This window comes from Melanotaenia boesemani, chromosome 1 (genome assembly GCF_017639745.1).
Source record: "Melanotaenia boesemani isolate fMelBoe1 chromosome 1, fMelBoe1.pri, whole genome shotgun sequence".
NCBI classification, from domain to species: Eukaryota; Metazoa; Chordata; class Actinopteri; order Atheriniformes; family Melanotaeniidae; genus Melanotaenia; species Melanotaenia boesemani.
In genome coordinates, this window is record NC_055682.1 from 33,499,318 (window position 1) to 33,519,289 (window position 19,972).

Below are 19,972 nucleotides of genomic sequence, written 5' to 3' on the forward strand. Positions count from 1 at the left end.
AGAAAAATATCAGTAAGATATGGTAAATTCAAAATTCCGATAATTATATTTCCAGGTCTTTTCTCATTTGCTGATACTTACTGCTTATCTTCCTACATCAGCAGCAGGTGCCCCCTCACCATTTGCACTTCCCCTGTGGTTTCAAAGGCCCCTCTTTTGTGCTTATGGAGTTTCTTTCTTCCTTGTTTTTGGCTGAGTTACAAAATGATCAATTATTACTTATAACAATGTCCATACAGCGCAACAGTCAGCATGTATCATGCAGCCTTGTGATTAGAACAGAAGCAATAACAACAACAGGGTCGTATTTGGGTGCAGGAGGCTTGAAGGTTTGGATTAATCTCATGTGTGCATTTCAGACAAAGATTATCTTTTGCCTCCATTTATTCATTCCCTACAATATGTTGGTTTCAGTTTAATATATATTTTAATTTGAGGAAAAATATATATTAAATAATTGTCTAATCAACCAAAAATTTCAGAACCCCCCCGCAGACCCACTGTTGAAGACCCCTGATTTATATCATATTAACACACACAAAATTAACAGTTATTTGTGTTTTATTTAATAATATAAACCAATAAATGGCACAATAAAATAAAAAAAAACTATTACCATAACAGAAAAAAAAACAAAGTTATTGCATTTAGCACTCAATAACACAACCTTTGCACAACGTTGTATAACAAACAGATTGTCCCAAAAGTTGCATAGCACAGGTGAGTCAAGTGTACTCGCTACTGACCACTGGTGTTAAGTGCAAAATTTTATATATATAAAAAAACTAAGCACAAAGTCAAAGTTGGGTCAATACACTTAAAATTCAACTCATGTATTTAAAGCATTTTGATTGAATCAAGTTTTTCCCGACTTGGTGTAACAGAATGATCAGTTCAACCTTGAAGGGCTAGGGGGCTCAAACGCACATCTCCAAAATCCACTTTCTGATCCGATCCCTCCTCTCTGAAGTTAGTCCAACATGTTTAATTAATCCTAACAGAAACCGTTTCCAGTCCTCAACTTTGTTACTGTCATGTGGTTTTTCTGCTTTTTAATGCATATGATGTAGTGTGACAACATAACAGCATGAGAAAATCCTTAGTAGCAACATATTCATCCTGACTTAAGACCTTTATGCACCAAACCAGTTGTGCAATTTCCAAACTTCAATTGCACAAATATATGCAACAAACAAATTCATCTATTTGTGCAATCACACTCACACACAAGACAAAAATCTCCTGAGGTGATCACTGTCACTGTCTCTGACATCTAGAAGTATGTGTTGACATAGTCTCAAAATAAACTAGTTAACAGTAAAAGTACAACCCAGACTGTATTTAACAGATACATTTTCTAAAGTAGAACAGAGAAATACTTTTCTTTTTCAGATTATATATCTGTGTATGTTGTGTGAAAAGCAACTACAAACATCACAACACAAACAGAAAATGTCTTAAAAAACTAACGTGGTTTGAACTTAGGTCTGAATGTTACGTAAATAACTTTTTAGTGTACAAAAATATAATAAATATATAAATAATATGACTCAAATCTGATGTCCACACACTTTTTCTTCTTAGGAGTTTCATGAGATGCTGGATAATGTTTTTAAAAGCAAAATGCTACATACTGTATATATTTTAAGCCAACGTAAACATGGACTTTAAAAATTACTCTTAATTTGTTTTAGCAAATCAATTTCTTAAAAATTAGAATTTATGTTGTAAATGTTTCTTTTTAATTAAATGTGTAAATGTCTTGGGACAAGACACTGACCATATATGACCTGCTAATCTGACCATTTTTATTAGGAAACCTATCATAAGAGTCTTTATGCTGAAGAAATAACTTTGCTTTTTGGGAAATGTAAAGTTTTTTCCATTCAGTTCAAATCAGTTCAATATGCAATACACAGGTTGTAAAGTCCAAATGTAATAACATGTCACACGTAGAAGCACTTTAGCTAAGGAACTTGCATTTGGGGTCAAACATCTGGCTGGTATCAGCAGCTGTACGGAAACGTCTCCCTGTACGTCTACTTGCTTTGTTGTAATTTGCTCAGTGAAAACTTGTTAACAAATTACTTCTTTTGTAAATGGTATCAACATTTACTCATTACACATAAAACATGAAGAAATTAAGTAGTTTTACTTAAACTTTCTATTTCAATTTGGTGCTTTTGTGCCGTTTGGTTAGAATAGGTGCTACATCCATGTGGTGGTCATGTCATTTAGAAGTCAAACAAATGGAGTTTCTGAGGATACAAGTAGCAGAAAAAAGACTAATAATGCATTGTGTGGGTTGTCAGTGTGGTGGCATTATTTCATTTAGCTCTGATAAATCAGTAACTTTTATGCAGATTCATGAAAGGATAAAAGCATCAACATACAAACCATCACACTTGTGTGTGTGCCGTGCTGAGACTGTTGCAGAAATGTAATTTGTAATTACCATTCTGGATAATCCTATCAAAAGTAAACTGGATAAATAAATAGAATTGGTCAAACTTTGGGGGTCACAGTAGATAAGGCTTGCTCTCACGTCCATCTGCATCTTCATAGGGGCCGAGCGATCTCAGCACACCTTGCTGCAGAAGGAGTAGTTTGGCTTCAGGGCTGGAAGTCCTCAGGCAGCGTGCAGCAGCGGAGCTGCAGTAAAGAGAAGGCGTCAGGCAGCAGCGTCTAAGGCCAGCTGAAGTCAGAGTCCAGCCTTCAAAGGTCCAAGTCCCAGCTCTGACGTCACTGCATGGAGCATGACGGGCCCTCGGAGCAGCAGCACACAGAGGAGCCCATGGCTTTGGGTGGAATCAGGTCCAGGTCCTCGTCATCCGGGATCTCATCCAGACGGTAGCCATCCTGAAGCAGCTGCCTGCTTAAATCTGGATGGACCTGGAGAGTAAAAAAAGCAGTCAGACAGACCTCAGTCTGATCCGTATTCAACAGTCACCCCTTTATAGACTCATCACAAAAAGTTAGGAATATTCAGGTTTTTGTACGATGACAGGGTGCACCTAAAATGCACAATAACCATTACAGATTAACTTAATTATACCTTCCCTAAGCCTTTAAATGCACATGTACAACTGTTCAGGGTTTAAGCACAAAATGTCACTCTCTAATACGTGTTTAACTACAAATGTCTTTTAAAAAGGAAGCATTTGAAACATGGATCAACCACTTAAACTTCTACTTCGATGACAATTTGCATTTCAACAGTCCCCGCGTAATACTGTTTACATTTTGACATCAGACCAAACGGAAACCTCAAACATGGCAAGTTCTGACATGTTAACATTTTTATGTTGAGGTACACCCACCTTTCCTTAAAAAAAAGACATAAAATATATCAAACTTAATAAAATCAACCTGCAGAATTTTAAAGAAACCAGCCGATCGGTGACTGTCACTGTAGCCAGAATGTTTCTTATGTAAGATTTTATCTCATACCGACAGTCGTTTCCCTGACTGGTCACTCATGGGCCTAACTTCACACAAACCTATGGAATCACTGTCATAATAGTAATTATGATATTATCAATCAGGACAGGACAAGACAAGACAGATACTTTTATTGATCCCAAAGATGGGAAATTAGGGATTGCAGCAGCACACATTAGTGCAAAAGACTTTCAGACAATCTGTGCTGTTGGTGAGGGCAGTAACATCTGGAACACTAGACCACCCAGAATAAGCCAACGCACCACAGACACCACTTTTAAATCCCAATTCAAAAACTGGCTTAGTACCAACCAAACATGTTCCCAAAGCTAGATAGATCTAGACAAATCTAGCTCTGCTTGACACAGACACAAGCTGTGTGCTGAGCACATCTGCCTTGCTTCTGTATTTGAGCGTTTTTTCCAATCTTGTTCCAAGCAGGACATGCTTACCGGTATATACACATTTTGTACCGCACTCTCCTTGTTTGTATACGTATGCTGTGTGAGTCAATGGTAACGATTATGTTTTATCTTGTCTTTTTAAAACTACACTCCAAACCGGGGTGGACCAGCTCTGGTCCTTGAAGGCTGCAGTCTTGCAGGTTTTAGATGTTTCCAGCTCCAAAACATCCAAAACCTGCAGGAAAGAAGCCATCAGGGAACAATTTTGGACACCCCTGCTCTAACATCATGCACTTCAACTATTGTATCTTCATTTAAAAAAAAGACGACTAGCTTGTGCTTTACTTTATGTCTGTACTTTGTTATCATACATGTATTGTTGTAGTTCATAAAGATGCTATATGTCCTATTCAAATAAAAAAACTTTCTATAAGTTTCACCTGAAAGTTGCCTAACTTTTTGTGAGAAGTGTATGTGCAATGCTTTGGTTTGCCAGATAAAGAAAGAAAATAATTCTGAACTGAGATTTGGGTTCAGGTTAAATGATCAGTTTTTTTGTTTGTTTGACTCTTTATATGGCAAAACAATTCCCTTTAAAACACAGGAGCATAACTGTAAGAGCCACCAAGTATTTAATCATATTTCTACTATGTATATTTTGGGGATTTTGAATGAATATTCAATCAACAAATATTATACACATAATTATACTTTCACATTTGGCCCATGCCAGGCGATCAGTACATTCTGTTCCTTGTGACTGGATGCAGAACAACCATCACCTGTGCTCAGAGTGATTTCATTAATCCAAGTTGTTGCTGTTGAGTACTTGAGTCAAACTGGTTTCTTTTAACCTTTTACTCACTTATTGTTTGATAAGTGTATGTAATTTGGTGGTACAAGCAGCCTGCGAAGTCCTGTGAAGTCATCTGTATAAGGATGTTAAATATTTACATAGAAGGTTTTTGCAATAGAAAAAAGGTTTTATTGCTCCACTTCCTCAAAAGACGCACAAGTCACAAGAGGACTAAATGGGTTGAGACTCCTCTAGTTCTATTTGATTAGAACACGTTATCTCAACACATAATCTATCACATAAACTTTTTTTGCCCCCACACCCTCACATTAGTCACAGAGCCAGTTTGACAGCATCCTAACAAAGCTTAGAGAATCTAAGGTGAACTCACCTCAGCGGAGGAGTATCCTGAGGAATACTGCTCAAAGTCGATCTCTTCGTCACTGAAAAGACAGACGAGACGCTCAGTTTGATCCATTAAGTTGTCAAAATGATTACTTCTAACTGGGACTGATGAATGGCTGGTTGGATTCATTTTGTTGGGTACAGTGCATTATGGTATGAGTAAGAAATCCCATGTACACAATTAATCTGAGACTGAATAATTCAACATTCCCTGCAAAGACAACCAAAACTTTAAAGAAAGATCGGTTAGCTCTTACTTTTCCAGGATACACAACTACATCAATATAAACAATGACAATAATACAAGCTGCTCCGTGGGGCTGGGTGATATGGCTTAAAAATAAAATGTCAGGTTTTTTTCAAACCAAATCCAATTTTAATCTATTTTTTCTTTACTAAAAAAACTAACATACATACATACAGATATATAGATATAGATATATACGCAATTTTTTGCACCCTAAAATAATGTAATTAAAAAAAAAACCTTGTAAGTAATAACTGTATAAAATAGCTGCATATCTTGCTTAGCGATATATAACGCCACTGCATCTGTGATCTCTTTCCACCTGTTCAATATGCAGCTAAATACCAGCCATGAATGACGGCTCACTTCACCATGTATCTGTTAGTGCTTTCAGACAGACACCACTCTGGTTCTGGTTCCATCCTGGAGTCTCAGAGCCTCTGTGCTTTCTGGCAAACTGGCCCACATTTAGACCAATTTAACAAAATAAAAAGTGGGAGGACTTTATTTTGTGGGACTTAATATAAACATCTTGAAGATTTGGGCATGAAAGGTGACGGTTTATGGAGTTATTGTTTACCTACAGGTTAAAAAAATAAACAATATATTCAGACAACAGCCTTCTTGGCAGCCAGTTTACTGAGGTGTTGACACCAGTTTTTAAATTAATTCTGCAATGTGCGGTTACTTGTTGTTTACTTTCCGGATGAGCTCCTTCTTGCTAGCTGTTGTGCTTGGGATGGGGGAGGGCTGAGCCTGCTGTGAACTACAGAAGCTCAAGCAGAGCGTTTGCAGTGTATATTAAAGAAGAAAAATACTTTTCATAAAAATAAAAAGTCAAAAATGGCTAATTCAAATTATCTATAAAGTGGATTTATCACCCAGCCCTACTCCGCTAGCAAAATGATTGGTGACAGAGATACTTATAACTTTAATGTATTTGGAAAGAAGTCAGCAACCTGTCTTACCTGTCTGAGTCCAGTGCAACCAACGTTTCTTCAGCGTGTTGACTCAGAGCAGCGTAGCCCTTGTTGTACTTCACTGTCCTAAAAGGAGGGAAAGAAACAGCATAGGAAAAGAAAAAAGAAATCACAAAAAGTGTTTCCTCTTTCCTCAACAAGCCTACCCACCTTTTAACTCCTTGTCTGGGTTGATGCATCACTGGAGTTCCCCCGGAGAGGGCTTTCTTCTTGAGCGCTTTCCTCGCCATCTCTCTGTGTTTCTCTTTAGATGATCAGAAGAAAACAATTTCTATTTTCATCCTGACAAAACTGACTGTATGAGAAGAAAAAAAATCATCATCACAGTCATCATTAGCAGCTTGCATTATAGAATTTCACTGATAACCCCCCTCCTCCAAATTATAATTTTTACCAGGACATAGTTAGGTCATACAACTCAATAAATTCAATTCAGATATACACATTAACTGGCAGTAGAAAGACCAGATTTGGGTAAATTAAACATGTGTTCATGCAAAAAAAAAAAAATGTCTTCTGTAGACTTTAATAATATTCTTGGCATTAACCTTAAAATTTACAATAAATAATCTGGTTTTGGTATATTACATAGCTGTCATTCTTGTGATTTTATTTAAGGATGTGATCCATGAAACAGCCACAATCATCACAAAGTAAATGTTCAGTGTGTTTCTAGTTGGTTTCATTTGCAGACAAACATTAGATGCTGACAGAATCAGGAAAACTAAACCTAATGTTGGCTATTGTATAGCTCACTTAAGGAGAATCACTTCAACATATGCCGTGAAAAATGTGTCTATTTGTTAAGTTGAAATAAAAGGGGAAATAAAAAGGAGCAATTAAGCTATTTTTCAGTACACACACAAAAAAAACCAACAAAACAACATACAGCAAGTGGAATGTCTCCAGTTCTATTAAAGACAATTCATAAATAAAGCACTAATAAAAACATCACATAAATAAAAGCAATATAGAGGCAGAGTCTCTGGTATATTTAGTAGGATAGGTGGGTATTTGCTAGAGAAAACCTTGTTTCTTGTGTCCTCCAAAGAGTAATGAAATGTCTGTTGACTGTCCAAAAACATTTCTGGCACAGAGAAATTGAAAGTCTCTACATTCAAGCCACTAAATGAAGAGCATTAGTTCTTCTCTGAGAGTGACTTACAACCATGTTAAGACACTTTGACCCATGAAATTAAATTACCAGAGAGGCTGAGTAGTTTCCCTTTGGACCAGTAGTGTAGACTTTACACACTTAAAAGGATTAAATGGTAGACTGGCAAGGTAATTTGATTTAATGAAAGAAAAAATATTCAAATGGCATTATTTACATCACATGCTACAGATACACAGCAGTAAATGTAGGAAGTAAATGTACAAGTGGATTTCAGCTGCTTTTTTTCCCACTCAGTTTTGTCAAATCACATGTCACATACTTTCTGTGCTGTGTAAGGCACATCTTTCGCTGCTTACTCAGACCAAAAAAATTAACAGGTTACACAAGACCTGCAGCTCTGGTGAATCATAAAAATCTGTCATTCTCATACTTAAAATATCAAATCAAATATGCAGAATTTCAATCATTTCAGGCGGGAGGCCTTCGTCTCTGAGATGTTCAATAATTTAATCTCTGTTTATTTAGCAGATAACAATATAGATTCATACGAACCATGTAAACTACATTAATAACACTTCCATTGAACGAATCCTGATTATTTAACAAACTTAATTTCCAATGTTTTATCTTATCCTTAACTGACTGAGATTTAAGAGATACAAAAGAAATGAGTAAAGTATGTCATGTACCTGAGCAAAACTCACATGACATATTCAGTCATTCCAACACTCAAAAACCAACATTAACTCTTCTGTGTGGAAATCATCCTTGTTCAGGACTTATTCTTGGTTTCATGCCAAAAACAAAAAACTATGTTGCCTTAAAAACATTATAGTAAGATTTCTGGCTCAATATTGACTCCTTGAGCCAGGGATATGCTTACGTAGTTTGAGGTGGATGGCTGGAGCTCTGGACATGATGTAAGGCCCTCTTTTCTCCACTGGCCTGATACCTCCATCTGTGGTCTTAGGTCTTGTGCCACTACTAGATCCCTAAAATGTGCGACATGAAGGTAAAGACTGTTTTCTAAGTTCATGAATGGTATCTCAATAAACAACAAGCCCCAAGAAACCACCTAAATGACATCAGAAACTGGGAGGACAAAACTTTTCTGGATTATCATTTAGGGAGATTTTCTACTCCAGCGTGATGCATTAATTTGTTTGTAGAAATACTTGATTTATTTGTAAGTTTTAATATATTGACCAAAAACGAACATCTCCACTGGTGAAACCCTACTTCACCCAAGCCGGTTAACTATTTTAAGAAACTGAAATCAATCCTGAAGCTCCATGAACATAATTTGCAGAACGGCCATACACAAAATTAAACATTACAACTTTTAAGTCAGACTTGGCAAAGGATGTACACTGAATCAGCGGTCATTTTAAAAGCATTTCTCATATAAACAGCTGTCAAAAATCACATGCTAAGCTAGTTAGCTAGCCTCCCTCTTTCTGTTTACAAGCTAATGTTGGCCAGACTAGCTTTAGTTGAAATTACCGACAAAACTTGTGGCTCCTGCTGCGTTTCCAGGAGGGTGTCTTTTTCTGGCTCCTCGATTATGTCGTTCATCATCTTGGCGTTAGTTGTCACAATTTACACCACAACACAGCCATGACAGTCGTTTCGCAGGTAAGGCGCTCCGTTGTTTTCTTTCACGAACTTCTGCTAGCCAGCTAGGTTCCTTGTGCTATCAGTGAAAGCGGAAGTTTATACTACTTCCGAGAAAAACATTTCAAAATAAGGCTCCCAAGTTGCGAGCCTGTCAATAAACGCACCAAAAGGAACTCCAGGATAAAGCTTTCTGGCGCCATCCAGTGTTAAAATTAGACATTAGATGGGAATTTTGAATATCAACCCTCATAAAACATTAGACTGTACCTGGTTAAAAAAAATTATCACAATTGCACTTAATAGAATATTTCTAATACATCTGTTTCTTGCTTTGCAAAGCTTCTATACACATGGAAATCCCACTGACATTGTTTTAAACCCAAATTATTTGTGCTTTACAGCAACAAATATAAACTAACTTCTGAAAAAATATATCCCCAGAGTAAAACATCAGAATCGGAGGTCAAGAATTTTTTTCTACCCAAACACTTCTCTTGCTTCACTTTGTATCTTAATGAATAAATCTTTATTACGCACATTTATAGTGATCTGCTGTTGGCCTCTCTACATCACTCAGTCAGATAGTCCACTGAGAATCAAGCACCTGATGCCCATAATGGAACCAAAATCTAAAAATCTTTTATTGTATTTGTAACTACAAGACTTTTTCCCATCTGTGAGTTTGATAGTAAAAATATAATCAACTCAACTCTTTTAGGGTTAAATTGATTATTAATCACAATTTTATTTAATCTGCATCAGGATCATAGATCTTGACTCATTTTCATCCAATAAGCCTTGAAAGATGTCATTTTTAAAAAGCAGTAATCATTCTTGAATTCTGTGCATCTATTGTACTCTTTTGCTGAAATAAAACACTTAACAAGTTAAAAATGTTTTATTATTTCCACCATTTTGTACATAATTGGACAGCATGTATTTAATGAATAGACATTTTAACTGAAGAGAATCAAGATGTTCAATCTCTTCATATGTCAAAGGGACCTAAGGATAAGAGAAAGACATGTAAGCATGTTACACAGTTAAAAGTACATGTCAAACGGTTATACAGTTCAAGTGCATTCTGATTCACTTAAGTCTGCTAACCCATACAGGGTCAGAGGCAGTCTATCTATGGTATGTTGCATGCTAACCTTGATCATTTACAACTTGTCAATTCCGAGCTCCTCTGGTGTTGAGATGCCAAGTTCTGAGAGAGTGGGTCTCAGCTCCTGGATCAAGTATGGATAGATGTCCTTGTGGGGACCTGCTTTATCCTGAAGGGGGGAAAAAATGAGAAATAATAATAGCAAAAAATTTAATTGTAGGCCACCTTTTAGGCTTGCAATACAGTCACTGCTTGCTTCAAACATTAAGACCTAGTGATAAGTTTAGCTGTAACTGTGTTTTTAGTTCCCATTTTTATCATGTGTTCAGTTTGGTAAATAATAGTGAATCCTGTTCTTTGTCTAGATTTGCAGCCATCCATTTTCTATAGCCACTGAATTCATTCCAGGGTAGTGGAAGGTTGGAGTCCAAGTAGACCCTGGACAGATCAGTAGTCAACAACAGGGAAGAGTTGCACTGTTCCACGGAAACAAAACAGAAAAAAAGTGTATGCTGGGAGGGTCCCTCACCTTGACAGCCTCAAGGATGCGGATGGCGCTGGCGAGATCATTTAGTCTTCGACAGGCTCTTAGTGCTGAATCCAGGATCTTGACTTCGGGTACCAGGTCATAGCCAATTAGGGTGTTCATGCCTGATGATTTAAATCAATGGAAAGAGCCCAGTTATTTTACAGAAACACTAACACGGACTCAAGGGTAAATAGTTCCAGAAAGATTACCAGTGCAACAGAGGTTAAGTGGTTTCGTACAGTTTGCTTGTTGGTTAACATGAATATTCCAAAATTTAAAGACAGATTTGCATGACAATCTCACTAGACACGTGAATGTGGACCAAAACATTTTATTGAACTTTCTTTCACAGAGCTAAGCAATCTCAGACTGCTGTTGTTCCGAAATCAAATCAAACCATGTGAAAATATCAGAAAAAGACAAGAAAGACACATCACAACATGATGAGCTGTATCAGAGCAGTTACCTTTCCGCAGCTCCCACTCATCAATGTCAGGCTTGCTGAAATAAGTGACCCAACGGGAATCAAACTCTTCATCTGTCTCCACCTTGCCATGGGAGTAACATCTGGAAGCCAATGGAGCTTTAAAATTATAAAAAAAAAAAAAAAAAAAAAAAAACAATACAAGCAATTTAATCATTTTACCGTTTCAAGAACGTTAACAGCTTATAAAAATACCATAGTCTTATCTAACAAATAAAACCAAATACAGAAAAAAACCCTACTTTTGCTTCAGTGGGAAAAAAAAAACAATATTTCATTGGACTAATAAACGATAATTGGCTGACTTGTGTGTTTTCAATAAATATTTCTCATGGCTGTTCCCAAAGAAGCATATTTCAGGCCCTTAATCATAGAATCACTGAGCACACCTTACTGATTTTCTTTCAGTTTCCCACCACAAAATGACATAGTTTCTTCAGCAAATAAAGATCTGAAAGTGCCTACGTGCCAAACAGCTGGCATTAAAAGCTCTGAGGAAGTAATACGAGTTAAATAAAGGAACCAATTAAATTCAAGCCATACAGTCTTCATCAGGGTGGCTGCTTTTGTCTTTGCAATTTCCCCTTAGAAGTTGTAAAGAATACAGGTTTGCTTTTGGTTTATTAAATCTATGATTCATAGATAACACTTAAAAGTTGGTGATTCAAAGCCCAAACAATATGCAAAAATGCCATGCCCCTTGTGTGTATATATATAAAGCTTTAACCTTCACCCACACGTCTTATCTTCCTCAGAAATTTATAAAATGGCACCAAATATTAAAAACATAGACCATTAAACCTGAAACATACAAATACCAGCTTTAGACTATGACATACTTTGCCTGGTTATCCATTTACAGTCAGCTAACAGCTGATTACCTGATGAGAGGGCTTCGGGTCATTTTATTTGGGGGAATAATGGCCTCGGAACAGACCACGAGAATCTATTCAGTCATCTCAGTAGAAGCCATACAACATTACTAACCAAACAATATAAATAAGCAGTCTGAGTTCAGACAATAAGCGTTGATATTTGCTGCGTGTAAACTGCGGTCACTGATACTCTTGAAACAGAAGAGGGTCATCACAAGGTCGTGACTACTTTTCCTTAAATACACCTCACGATATGTTTTTTTATTCAAATACGAAATGTACAGTACAAAGGTATTTCCATTTAAAGTCTACAAAGACAACTACTCATAAAAATAATTCAATGTCACCCCACGTTAGCTTCTGGCTACATACCTGCACTCAGAGTAGCTAAGCTACAGAGGTAGCCGCGAAAGATAACGGTGAGTTTACTTTAAAACAGAACCTGTTTCATTTCGTGAGCCCTACCTGAGTAGCAGGGTCGTGCCCGAGTGAGACTCCGAGCCCCTGCAGCTGACAGTCGAAAAACAGCTCGCAACATGATGCCGCAATGTCTGTACTGACCGTCTTGTAATTGCTAGAGAGGGAGACTCTGGACGGCTATACACGATAAGGACGCCAAGTGTCACGTGACTCACGGAGATACCCGAACGCTGCTACGTAGAAGCCACGGACACGTTTCTGCTATTTATATATATATATATATGTATATATATATATATACATATATAAAACTTGGTAAACAGCCAAGCAATCGGATTTATATCATATTACTTGGTGCAAGCACATAACTCATAAAAATAGCAGCAGCCAAGGTATCCTCTACAGTTTGAATGATAGATTTCTCTTACTTTTATTAAAGTGCATTTGAACTTTAGAGAGTAGTTCAACATTTATTTCTCATTCAGCCATTAACACACATCCAGCAGCATCCACATAAGCAGCACATCCTTTTCTATACCATTACACTATCATGCATATAATCTATATGACCATCCACATATTCACAAACTGCTATTTACAAATAATATACTGAGCAAATACATGATGGAAACTTAATGTAGAACATCATTTGTACTGTTTTTGTTTTGTTGTTGGAGGAACATGAATGTTCAACTAAGAATTACTTCTTACTGTATGTGTGCAACTTTTGACTGGTGAGCAATGGTTTAATTCCACCTGAAGCTTTAAGCTTAAAATTAAACCAAGCAAACTGTGTCATCAGGTTTTGTTTTCTGTCACACCAAAGAGTTCTTTCAGTCATGAACTACACTAATCAGTAATAGCAATATGATCACTGACAGGTGAAGTTAAAACACTGATGACCTTATTTCAGAGGTGCCTGCAATGGGTTGGATTTTCTAGCCAGCGAGGGAATATTCTGTCCTTCATATAGATTTTTTTTGTAAAAATTGGACAAGCATAACAACTTGAGGAACTTCACAAGAGCTGAATTATGAAGGCTAGACAGTTGGATAACAGCATCACCACAACTGCAGCAGTTGGGGGATGTTCCAGGTTCCAGAGAAAGAAATCTAGAAAAGTGATGATGGAGTCATGTTACAAATGAAGGAGTTCCTTACTTATCAAATCTCATAAAAGAGCCAGTGTTACTCAAATTGCTGAAAAAGTTCATGCTGGCTCTAATGGAAAGAAGTCAGACACAGTTCATTGAGGTTTGTTTTTTACAGGGCTGGAGCAATGGAAGAAGGTGTCCTAGTTTGCTAAGTCCTGTTTTCTTTTACATAATGTGGAGAGCTGGGTCTAAGTGCACCACTTAACAGGGGTAGACATGGGACAAGAATGCACTAAAGGAAGACGGGAAGCTGATAGAAGGAGTATGATGTTCTGGGTAATGTTCTGCTGGGTGGAACCTGCCACCTTCATCTGGATGTTTCTTTGGCACTTACTACCATGCATGAACACCCTTTCATACTCTTTCAGCAGGATATTGCATCCTAATACACAACAAACATGGTTACGTTATACTTTAAGTCATGGTTATGTTATATGTTAGCTGGCTGTCAAATTTAGCAGTGATGCTAAATGGGGGCAGTACATTTAGTATTGTGTATGTAATGTGTATTACTGCTACAGCACGAGCTTTATTTGAAATGCACCTGGTGGAGCTGTATTAAGGCCAAAAAAAAAGGACATAGCTTGACTATGAGTGTACGGAGCGGAAAGTAAATAAACCAGATGGTATGACCTGTGTGTACTTCATTTCATTAATATAGACAGATAGTCACAACAGTGTAGGTTTACATTAGGTAACATAATTAACACTTGCAGTAATTTATTTGTTAGATGTCAAACAGAAAAAGTAACCGTCTGTCTTGTAATGTCACCTAACAGTCCTACTGTTGGTCTCTTTCTATTTACCATTTGCAGCATGCCCATAAAGGAAAGATTAAAGAGATAGAAAGAAAGGGAACTATAGCAGAAAGGCCAAGAAAAGAGCTGTCTGCTCTCCTAGGATAAGCCATCAAGCAGAAATGAAGATTATATATATATATATATATATATACCCTGTCCCCTTCATTACTTTTCTTAATTTGTTCATATATTTAAAGTGATGGTGGTTTGCTGTCATTTTTGTTTACAATAAAAAGGAAAAGACAACAACACAAACACAACACAAAAATTTGACAATGCTCAATATCCGATTAAAATTTGTTTGTAAAACAGCAATGTAGCAGGGTATTGAAGTTAGGCCATGACAGTTAGTGTCTGGTGTTAGCCTTAATGTTTTTGTTTTTTCTTTTTAAACCTCACACTGCTATAATAAGGCAGCTGGTGGTTCCACACACTGAACAAGGTGCCCTTATTTTTCACTGAGCACCTGCCCCCAAAACAGTCTGTGGACGCCACTGCCTATGAGTGAGTAAAAGTAGCTTTTTGTGTTTAATTGGTGCAGTGTCCCTTTAATGCCCTACTGTTAGAAACTAGAACTGTAGCATAATCTACCAGCAGAGGGAGCTTCTGGTCTATAAGTACACTCCTGAGCTATCAATCTAATTCTTTAGTTTTTTCTAGTACATCATCAATATTAACAGCAAGAAGCTGAAAGATCTCCCTCAGATCATCATATTAGTTTTTAATAATCTATATATAATCATATATACTGAGGATCTTCTTATGCAGATAATGTTGATGGTAAAATTCAACCATTCCATATGTTGGTCTGTGTGTGTATGAGTGTGTGTGACAGTGTGCTTGCACAGGAAATGCATTTACTGGGGCTGTGTAATGGATGTAACTAAGGTATAGTGGATTACCCTCTTATGTGCATCTGTTGTTGATTCAAGTTTGTGTGTGTGTGTGTGTGTCGGCGTTCTTAGTGACGTGGTAAACTCTAATCCTCCCTAAGCTAAGGGCACCACAGTGGATGTCCATTAGTGTAATGTACTGCTACGCGTCTTTCCTTCTCTGTCTCTGCCTGCTACTTTCTCTCTGAGTACTTCTTTTCCCTCTCATGCTTGATACTGCCTGTTTTAGTCATGTTGATCTGAGTTTAAAACTCCTTTAAACATGCTAACTTCCAAACCCCCCATGGAACATTACAAGAATGAACAGATTTTCTTAAACTGCATTTAGTCAGACTTTATTTCACATTAAGTTCCCTTGTGATTTGTGTACACTTTACTGTAGGGACCTAAAAATGAGTCATTGCCATCTGAGGAAAGATGCACATGGTTAGATCAACTTCCTAACACATAAGAAGTTAAAAATATAGATAGAGAAGGTTCCCTAAACAGTAAGGGAAATTAAAACTGCAATGCTGCCTGAAAGTTGCATTACGCTCTTTTACAGCATTCCTAATTAGTTGAATTTTGGCACATAATCAACATAATAAGACGAGAATGCTATTAGAATTTTGTTACTGTGAAAGTTTTAATTATTCATGACTGAAAATATAACTCCTTGTAGTTTTTTTTTTTTAGATGCAGCATTTTCTTCATGTCAAAAGAATATAATTACATATATTTACATAACACATTCAAATGGATGTATTATGTAAAATGTCCCAGCACTACAGATGTTCAGTGGGGCAACTAAACTAAACTAAACTAAACTAAACTAAACTAAACTAAACTAAACTAAACTAAACTAAACTAAAACAAAAAAAAAAAAAAAAAAAAATAAAGAATGTAAAACAGAGAAATGGTACAAATACAAAATAAAATAAATCAAACAGGATACAATACATAAAAAATAAAATAAGGTAAGATAAATAAAAACAAATAAAACAAAATAGTAAAATTAAAAACTAAAAATAAAACAAAATCAATAAATCTAATATAAAAATAACAAAAATACAAAATTTAATATAAAAAAATAACAATGATCAAATACAATAATTAAATAGGATATAATTAATAAATAATAAATTAGAAAATTGCATAAAAATACAAAATAAAATAAAAAGGATAAAATAAAAATGCAACTGGATAAAATAAAATAAATAAGATAAAAATGAAAAACAACAAAACAAAAAAATTATAAAATCAAAATAAAAATTTTATTTTTAATTCCAAATTTAAAATAGCATAAAAATACAAAAATAATGAACAAAATAAAATTACAAAAAAAATCTAAATATATAAAATGATACAAAATCATATTTTTTATTATAAATAATAAAATGGGATAAAATAAATAAAAACATATAAAAAAAATAAAATAATATACTACTGGAAATACATGAGAAGAAAAATGTGTTAACTGGGCTGACCATATGGTACCCACATTTTAAAGTTTTTTTCTCAGTCCCTGCTAGCCTAACCAGTAAAATCCTGCTGCTGCCGCACACTGATGTCTAAACTTTCTCACCACATTCACGCTGACATTCACTTGTGCCACAAAAGCACACAGGAAGCTCAGTTTGGTCCTACAGTTTTGATGGTTTTATTGGCATTTCCCAAGGTACATATTATTTTACAGTGATGGTCACAGTCTGGAAAGGTAAAGAGACATGAAACAGAGTGGCACTATTGCAGATATATATGGGCTTCTTCTCTGTGTGGCCTACATATGTAGCATGCAGTTGCCATGTTGTGATATTTTTGCCTGGATAAATGAATTATTTAGTATTTTCTAGCAGCGGAAGGACATGCATGAAACACTTAATGCAGTATTACATATTCCTAGGGTTGAATGACGGGTCGTTGGGGAGGTAAAGAGGTCGCCGACCCTGCTCTTAATATGCTCAACACTTAAACTGATTGGGGTTAGATTCTGGCCTTTTATAACAACAGTAGATGTTATGTTAAATGCCTAATATTTGTCTCTGATAATTCCATTCAGACCATTAACAAATGGAACTTTTCACATATACACTGAGCCATATGATACAAATATGAAGTTTTGTAGATTACAACTCATAAATACAATATTCTGTCCTTGTTTGTGAATGATCAGATTTATCTCCCTGAGGAAAAGGTTTACAATATACAATCTGGCATCGAATTGTTTTAATACTGGTCACCATCAATCGGGTTGGTACGCAGTCCTGACCAAAAAGCCACACTTCCCTTCAAAATGGCCCAAATGCTTAAATGGTATACTATGTAACTAGTAAGATTTGAGCAGCTTCACATCTACATGACTTTGTATTTAAACAGTGGCCTGTGTTTACTATTTTCAGGGTTAATCACTGTGGCCACATCAAGTAGCATCTCGACATCCTAACTGATGAATACACTGTGTGTCTTAAACAGACAACACCAGAATACTGACATAGATAAAAGGACATCATGGAAATGAAGTGTACATACAGTTTATTTTACACAAAGACTTAAAAAACAAGGAAGAATGAGGAAAACGGGACAAGTGATCTAAATCACTGAAGCCATTAAAGATGCACTATGTACAGTGTGGAGAGAGTTTGGGTCGATGTTGTGTAACCAAACTATTATTTCTGAACAAAATCCATAGAGCAACATCACAGAACAACACTAACAACAAGGGTTGGAGGGGGGTGGAGTTTAAGTGATGGGTGGGTACAGGAGGGTGGGTGGGGGGTAATGATATGTGCATCTGTGCAAACTTCTACCAGTATCACAATAAAAAGCATGAGTTTGCAGCGCCTGCTGTCGGCATTGGTGTTGGGGGCAGGGCAGGGTTCAGTTGGTTTTGGGATTTTTTTTTCTTTATATGTTTTTTTGGGCGACTGGGGTTAAACAGGGTTGAAAGCACTTTAAACTGCAGTTTAGCCACTGCCCAACATCTTTGTAGCACGCTGGTTGGCCTCATCAATCCTGGTCTTGTTGGAATCAGCCTGAAAGGAAGAAGCACAGGCTGTTACATGGCTCGGATGAGGGTTCAGGAGATGAAGTACAACCAGCAGCAAAGAGTGACGATGTGTAAGTTCACTGAAGACATACTTACTGAATAGGAACGTTAAACAACCACATTTTAACCATTAGCAGATTTACTCCATTAAGAGTGTCAAAGAGGGAGTAAATCTGCCTGAAATCAGCACAGCTCCACCCACTGTTACGTAGCCTGATGGTGAGCCTGTTATCCACGCTAAACATCAGCTAAATATCATATTCTATGTTTTAACTAATTCGTTTCTTGTTGTGTGACCTCTTATTTACTTCATCCTAATGCGGACAATGTTGTTCTAACAATTTTTGCCTTGAATGATTCAAAAGCTTCCTACACCCTCTTCTAAATAAATAGGCTTATAAAAAATCCTCTGTTGAAATTCATTAATGTCTTGTTACGAACAATATTTTCTCTTATTTCCATTAGAAATGCTTTGACTGTTATACTATATTACCAATATCATAAAGCAACAAAACAATCTTTTTCTAGTTTGGATTAAACTTGCTACTCCAACAACCTGAAGGTAATGTTTCCTTGTAAAAGCTAAAACTGACTTGTTTCTATCAGCAAGTCTCTAACAACCATACTAAAGTAATTCAAGCCTCTAGACATGTTGCACTCTCCCTCAAACAGAAATAAATTCTATGGTTCGGGTATGCATATTGGTCCCTATACAGTACCTTCTCCATGATCCTGTCGATCTGGCGGTTCTGGGTGTCGATCTCCTGACCCATATCCAAGGCCATGTGACGCAGATTTCCTATGATCCCGCCCACCTGCTCCAAGTTCTCGTCCATCTCGTTCTCCCGGGCGTCATTTGTTACCCTGGAACACACGAGACAGAGCAGTGTTTACTAGTCGAGTTACAGGAGTGACCTGTGCTGGAAAACTGTGGAGAAATAAAACATGAAATGATTCAAATGAGGTCTTGAATATTAGTAAAATGTAAAAAAACATCTTCGGACCTTTAAAAAAAACTTTTAAAACCCGAATTTACAACATCACAGTTTCACTTTAGGGGTCCATTAAAATATGTTTTTTTCTTTTTTCCATTATGTACATTAATTCCCACCTTTCCAGCTTATTCTGTCAGAAAAGATCAGTTTCAGCTCCTGTTTGTTTATTTTATTTCTATTTTATTGTACAGCACTTTGGTCAGCCACATTGTTGTTTTTAAAGTGCTGTATAAATAAAAACGGTATGGTATGGTATGGTACGGTACGATACGGTAAGGCACGGTACTGTACGGCACGGCACGGCACGGTACAGCACGGTATGGTATGGTATGGTATGGTATGGTATGGTATGGTATGCTTGTTAGTGTGAGCCCAATTATACACTCAAAGTATCAAATGATAGTATGAAAATATAAGATATGAGACACAGCTCTGTTTTCAAGAAGAAATAAAACCCTAGACAGAAGGAAGATATTAATATTTCATCACATGAAGCTTAAATCATACAAGTTATAAAAAAGAGACACAGCTTAGGAGTCAGGACCCCGTCCATTCAGAAAGATTCTAATATAAATAAAGATAATTTATTATTATTTTAATGAATAAAACGTCAGCTTTTTTTAACAAGTTTTAATTTTTTCAGAATCCTACACTTTTTTTTAAAATAAAAGCCAAAATGGTTA

The 19,972-nt window shown here is 36.4% G+C and overlaps 3 protein-coding genes across 6 annotated transcripts in view; all 3 read right to left on the reverse strand.

Annotated features, from left to right (window-relative positions):
* Positions 1–545: 545 nt before the first annotated feature.
* fam219b (family with sequence similarity 219 member B) lies at positions 546–9,096 on the reverse strand. The gene is made up of 6 exons (XM_041991163.1): positions 8,894–9,096; positions 8,274–8,382; positions 6,424–6,517; positions 6,262–6,339; positions 5,033–5,084; positions 546–2,892 (listed from the first exon to the last, which is right to left on the reverse strand). The coding sequence occupies exons 1-6, from the start codon at positions 8,966–8,968 to the stop codon at positions 2,743–2,745; spliced, it is 558 nt and encodes a 185-aa protein (XP_041847097.1). The 5' UTR covers positions 8,969–9,096; the 3' UTR covers positions 546–2,742.
* A 795-nt stretch (positions 9,097–9,891) lies between these two features.
* Positions 9,892–12,626, reverse strand: LOC121645924 (cytochrome c oxidase subunit 5A, mitochondrial-like). Its single transcript, XM_041994715.1, has 5 exons — positions 12,469–12,626; positions 11,111–11,227; positions 10,645–10,766; positions 10,162–10,284; positions 9,892–10,012 (listed from the first exon to the last, which is right to left on the reverse strand). The coding sequence occupies exons 1-4, from the start codon at positions 12,539–12,541 to the stop codon at positions 10,171–10,173; spliced, it is 426 nt and encodes a 141-aa protein (XP_041850649.1). The 5' UTR covers positions 12,542–12,626; the 3' UTR covers positions 9,892–10,012; positions 10,162–10,170.
* A 4,258-nt stretch (positions 12,627–16,884) lies between these two features.
* Positions 16,885–19,972, reverse strand: part of LOC121643619 (synaptosomal-associated protein 25-A-like) — a 41,038-nt gene continuing 37,950 nt past the window's right edge. For all 4 annotated transcript variants that reach the window (XM_041991125.1, XM_041991135.1, XM_041991142.1 and 1 more), the window contains 2 exons: positions 19,014–19,158; positions 16,885–18,280 (listed from right to left, as the gene is read on the reverse strand). In XM_041991125.1, the coding sequence (XP_041847059.1) occupies positions 18,212–18,280; positions 19,014–19,158 (214 nt within the window). In that variant the 3' untranslated portion in view covers positions 16,885–18,211. The remainder of the gene's footprint in view (positions 18,281–19,013; positions 19,159–19,972) is intronic.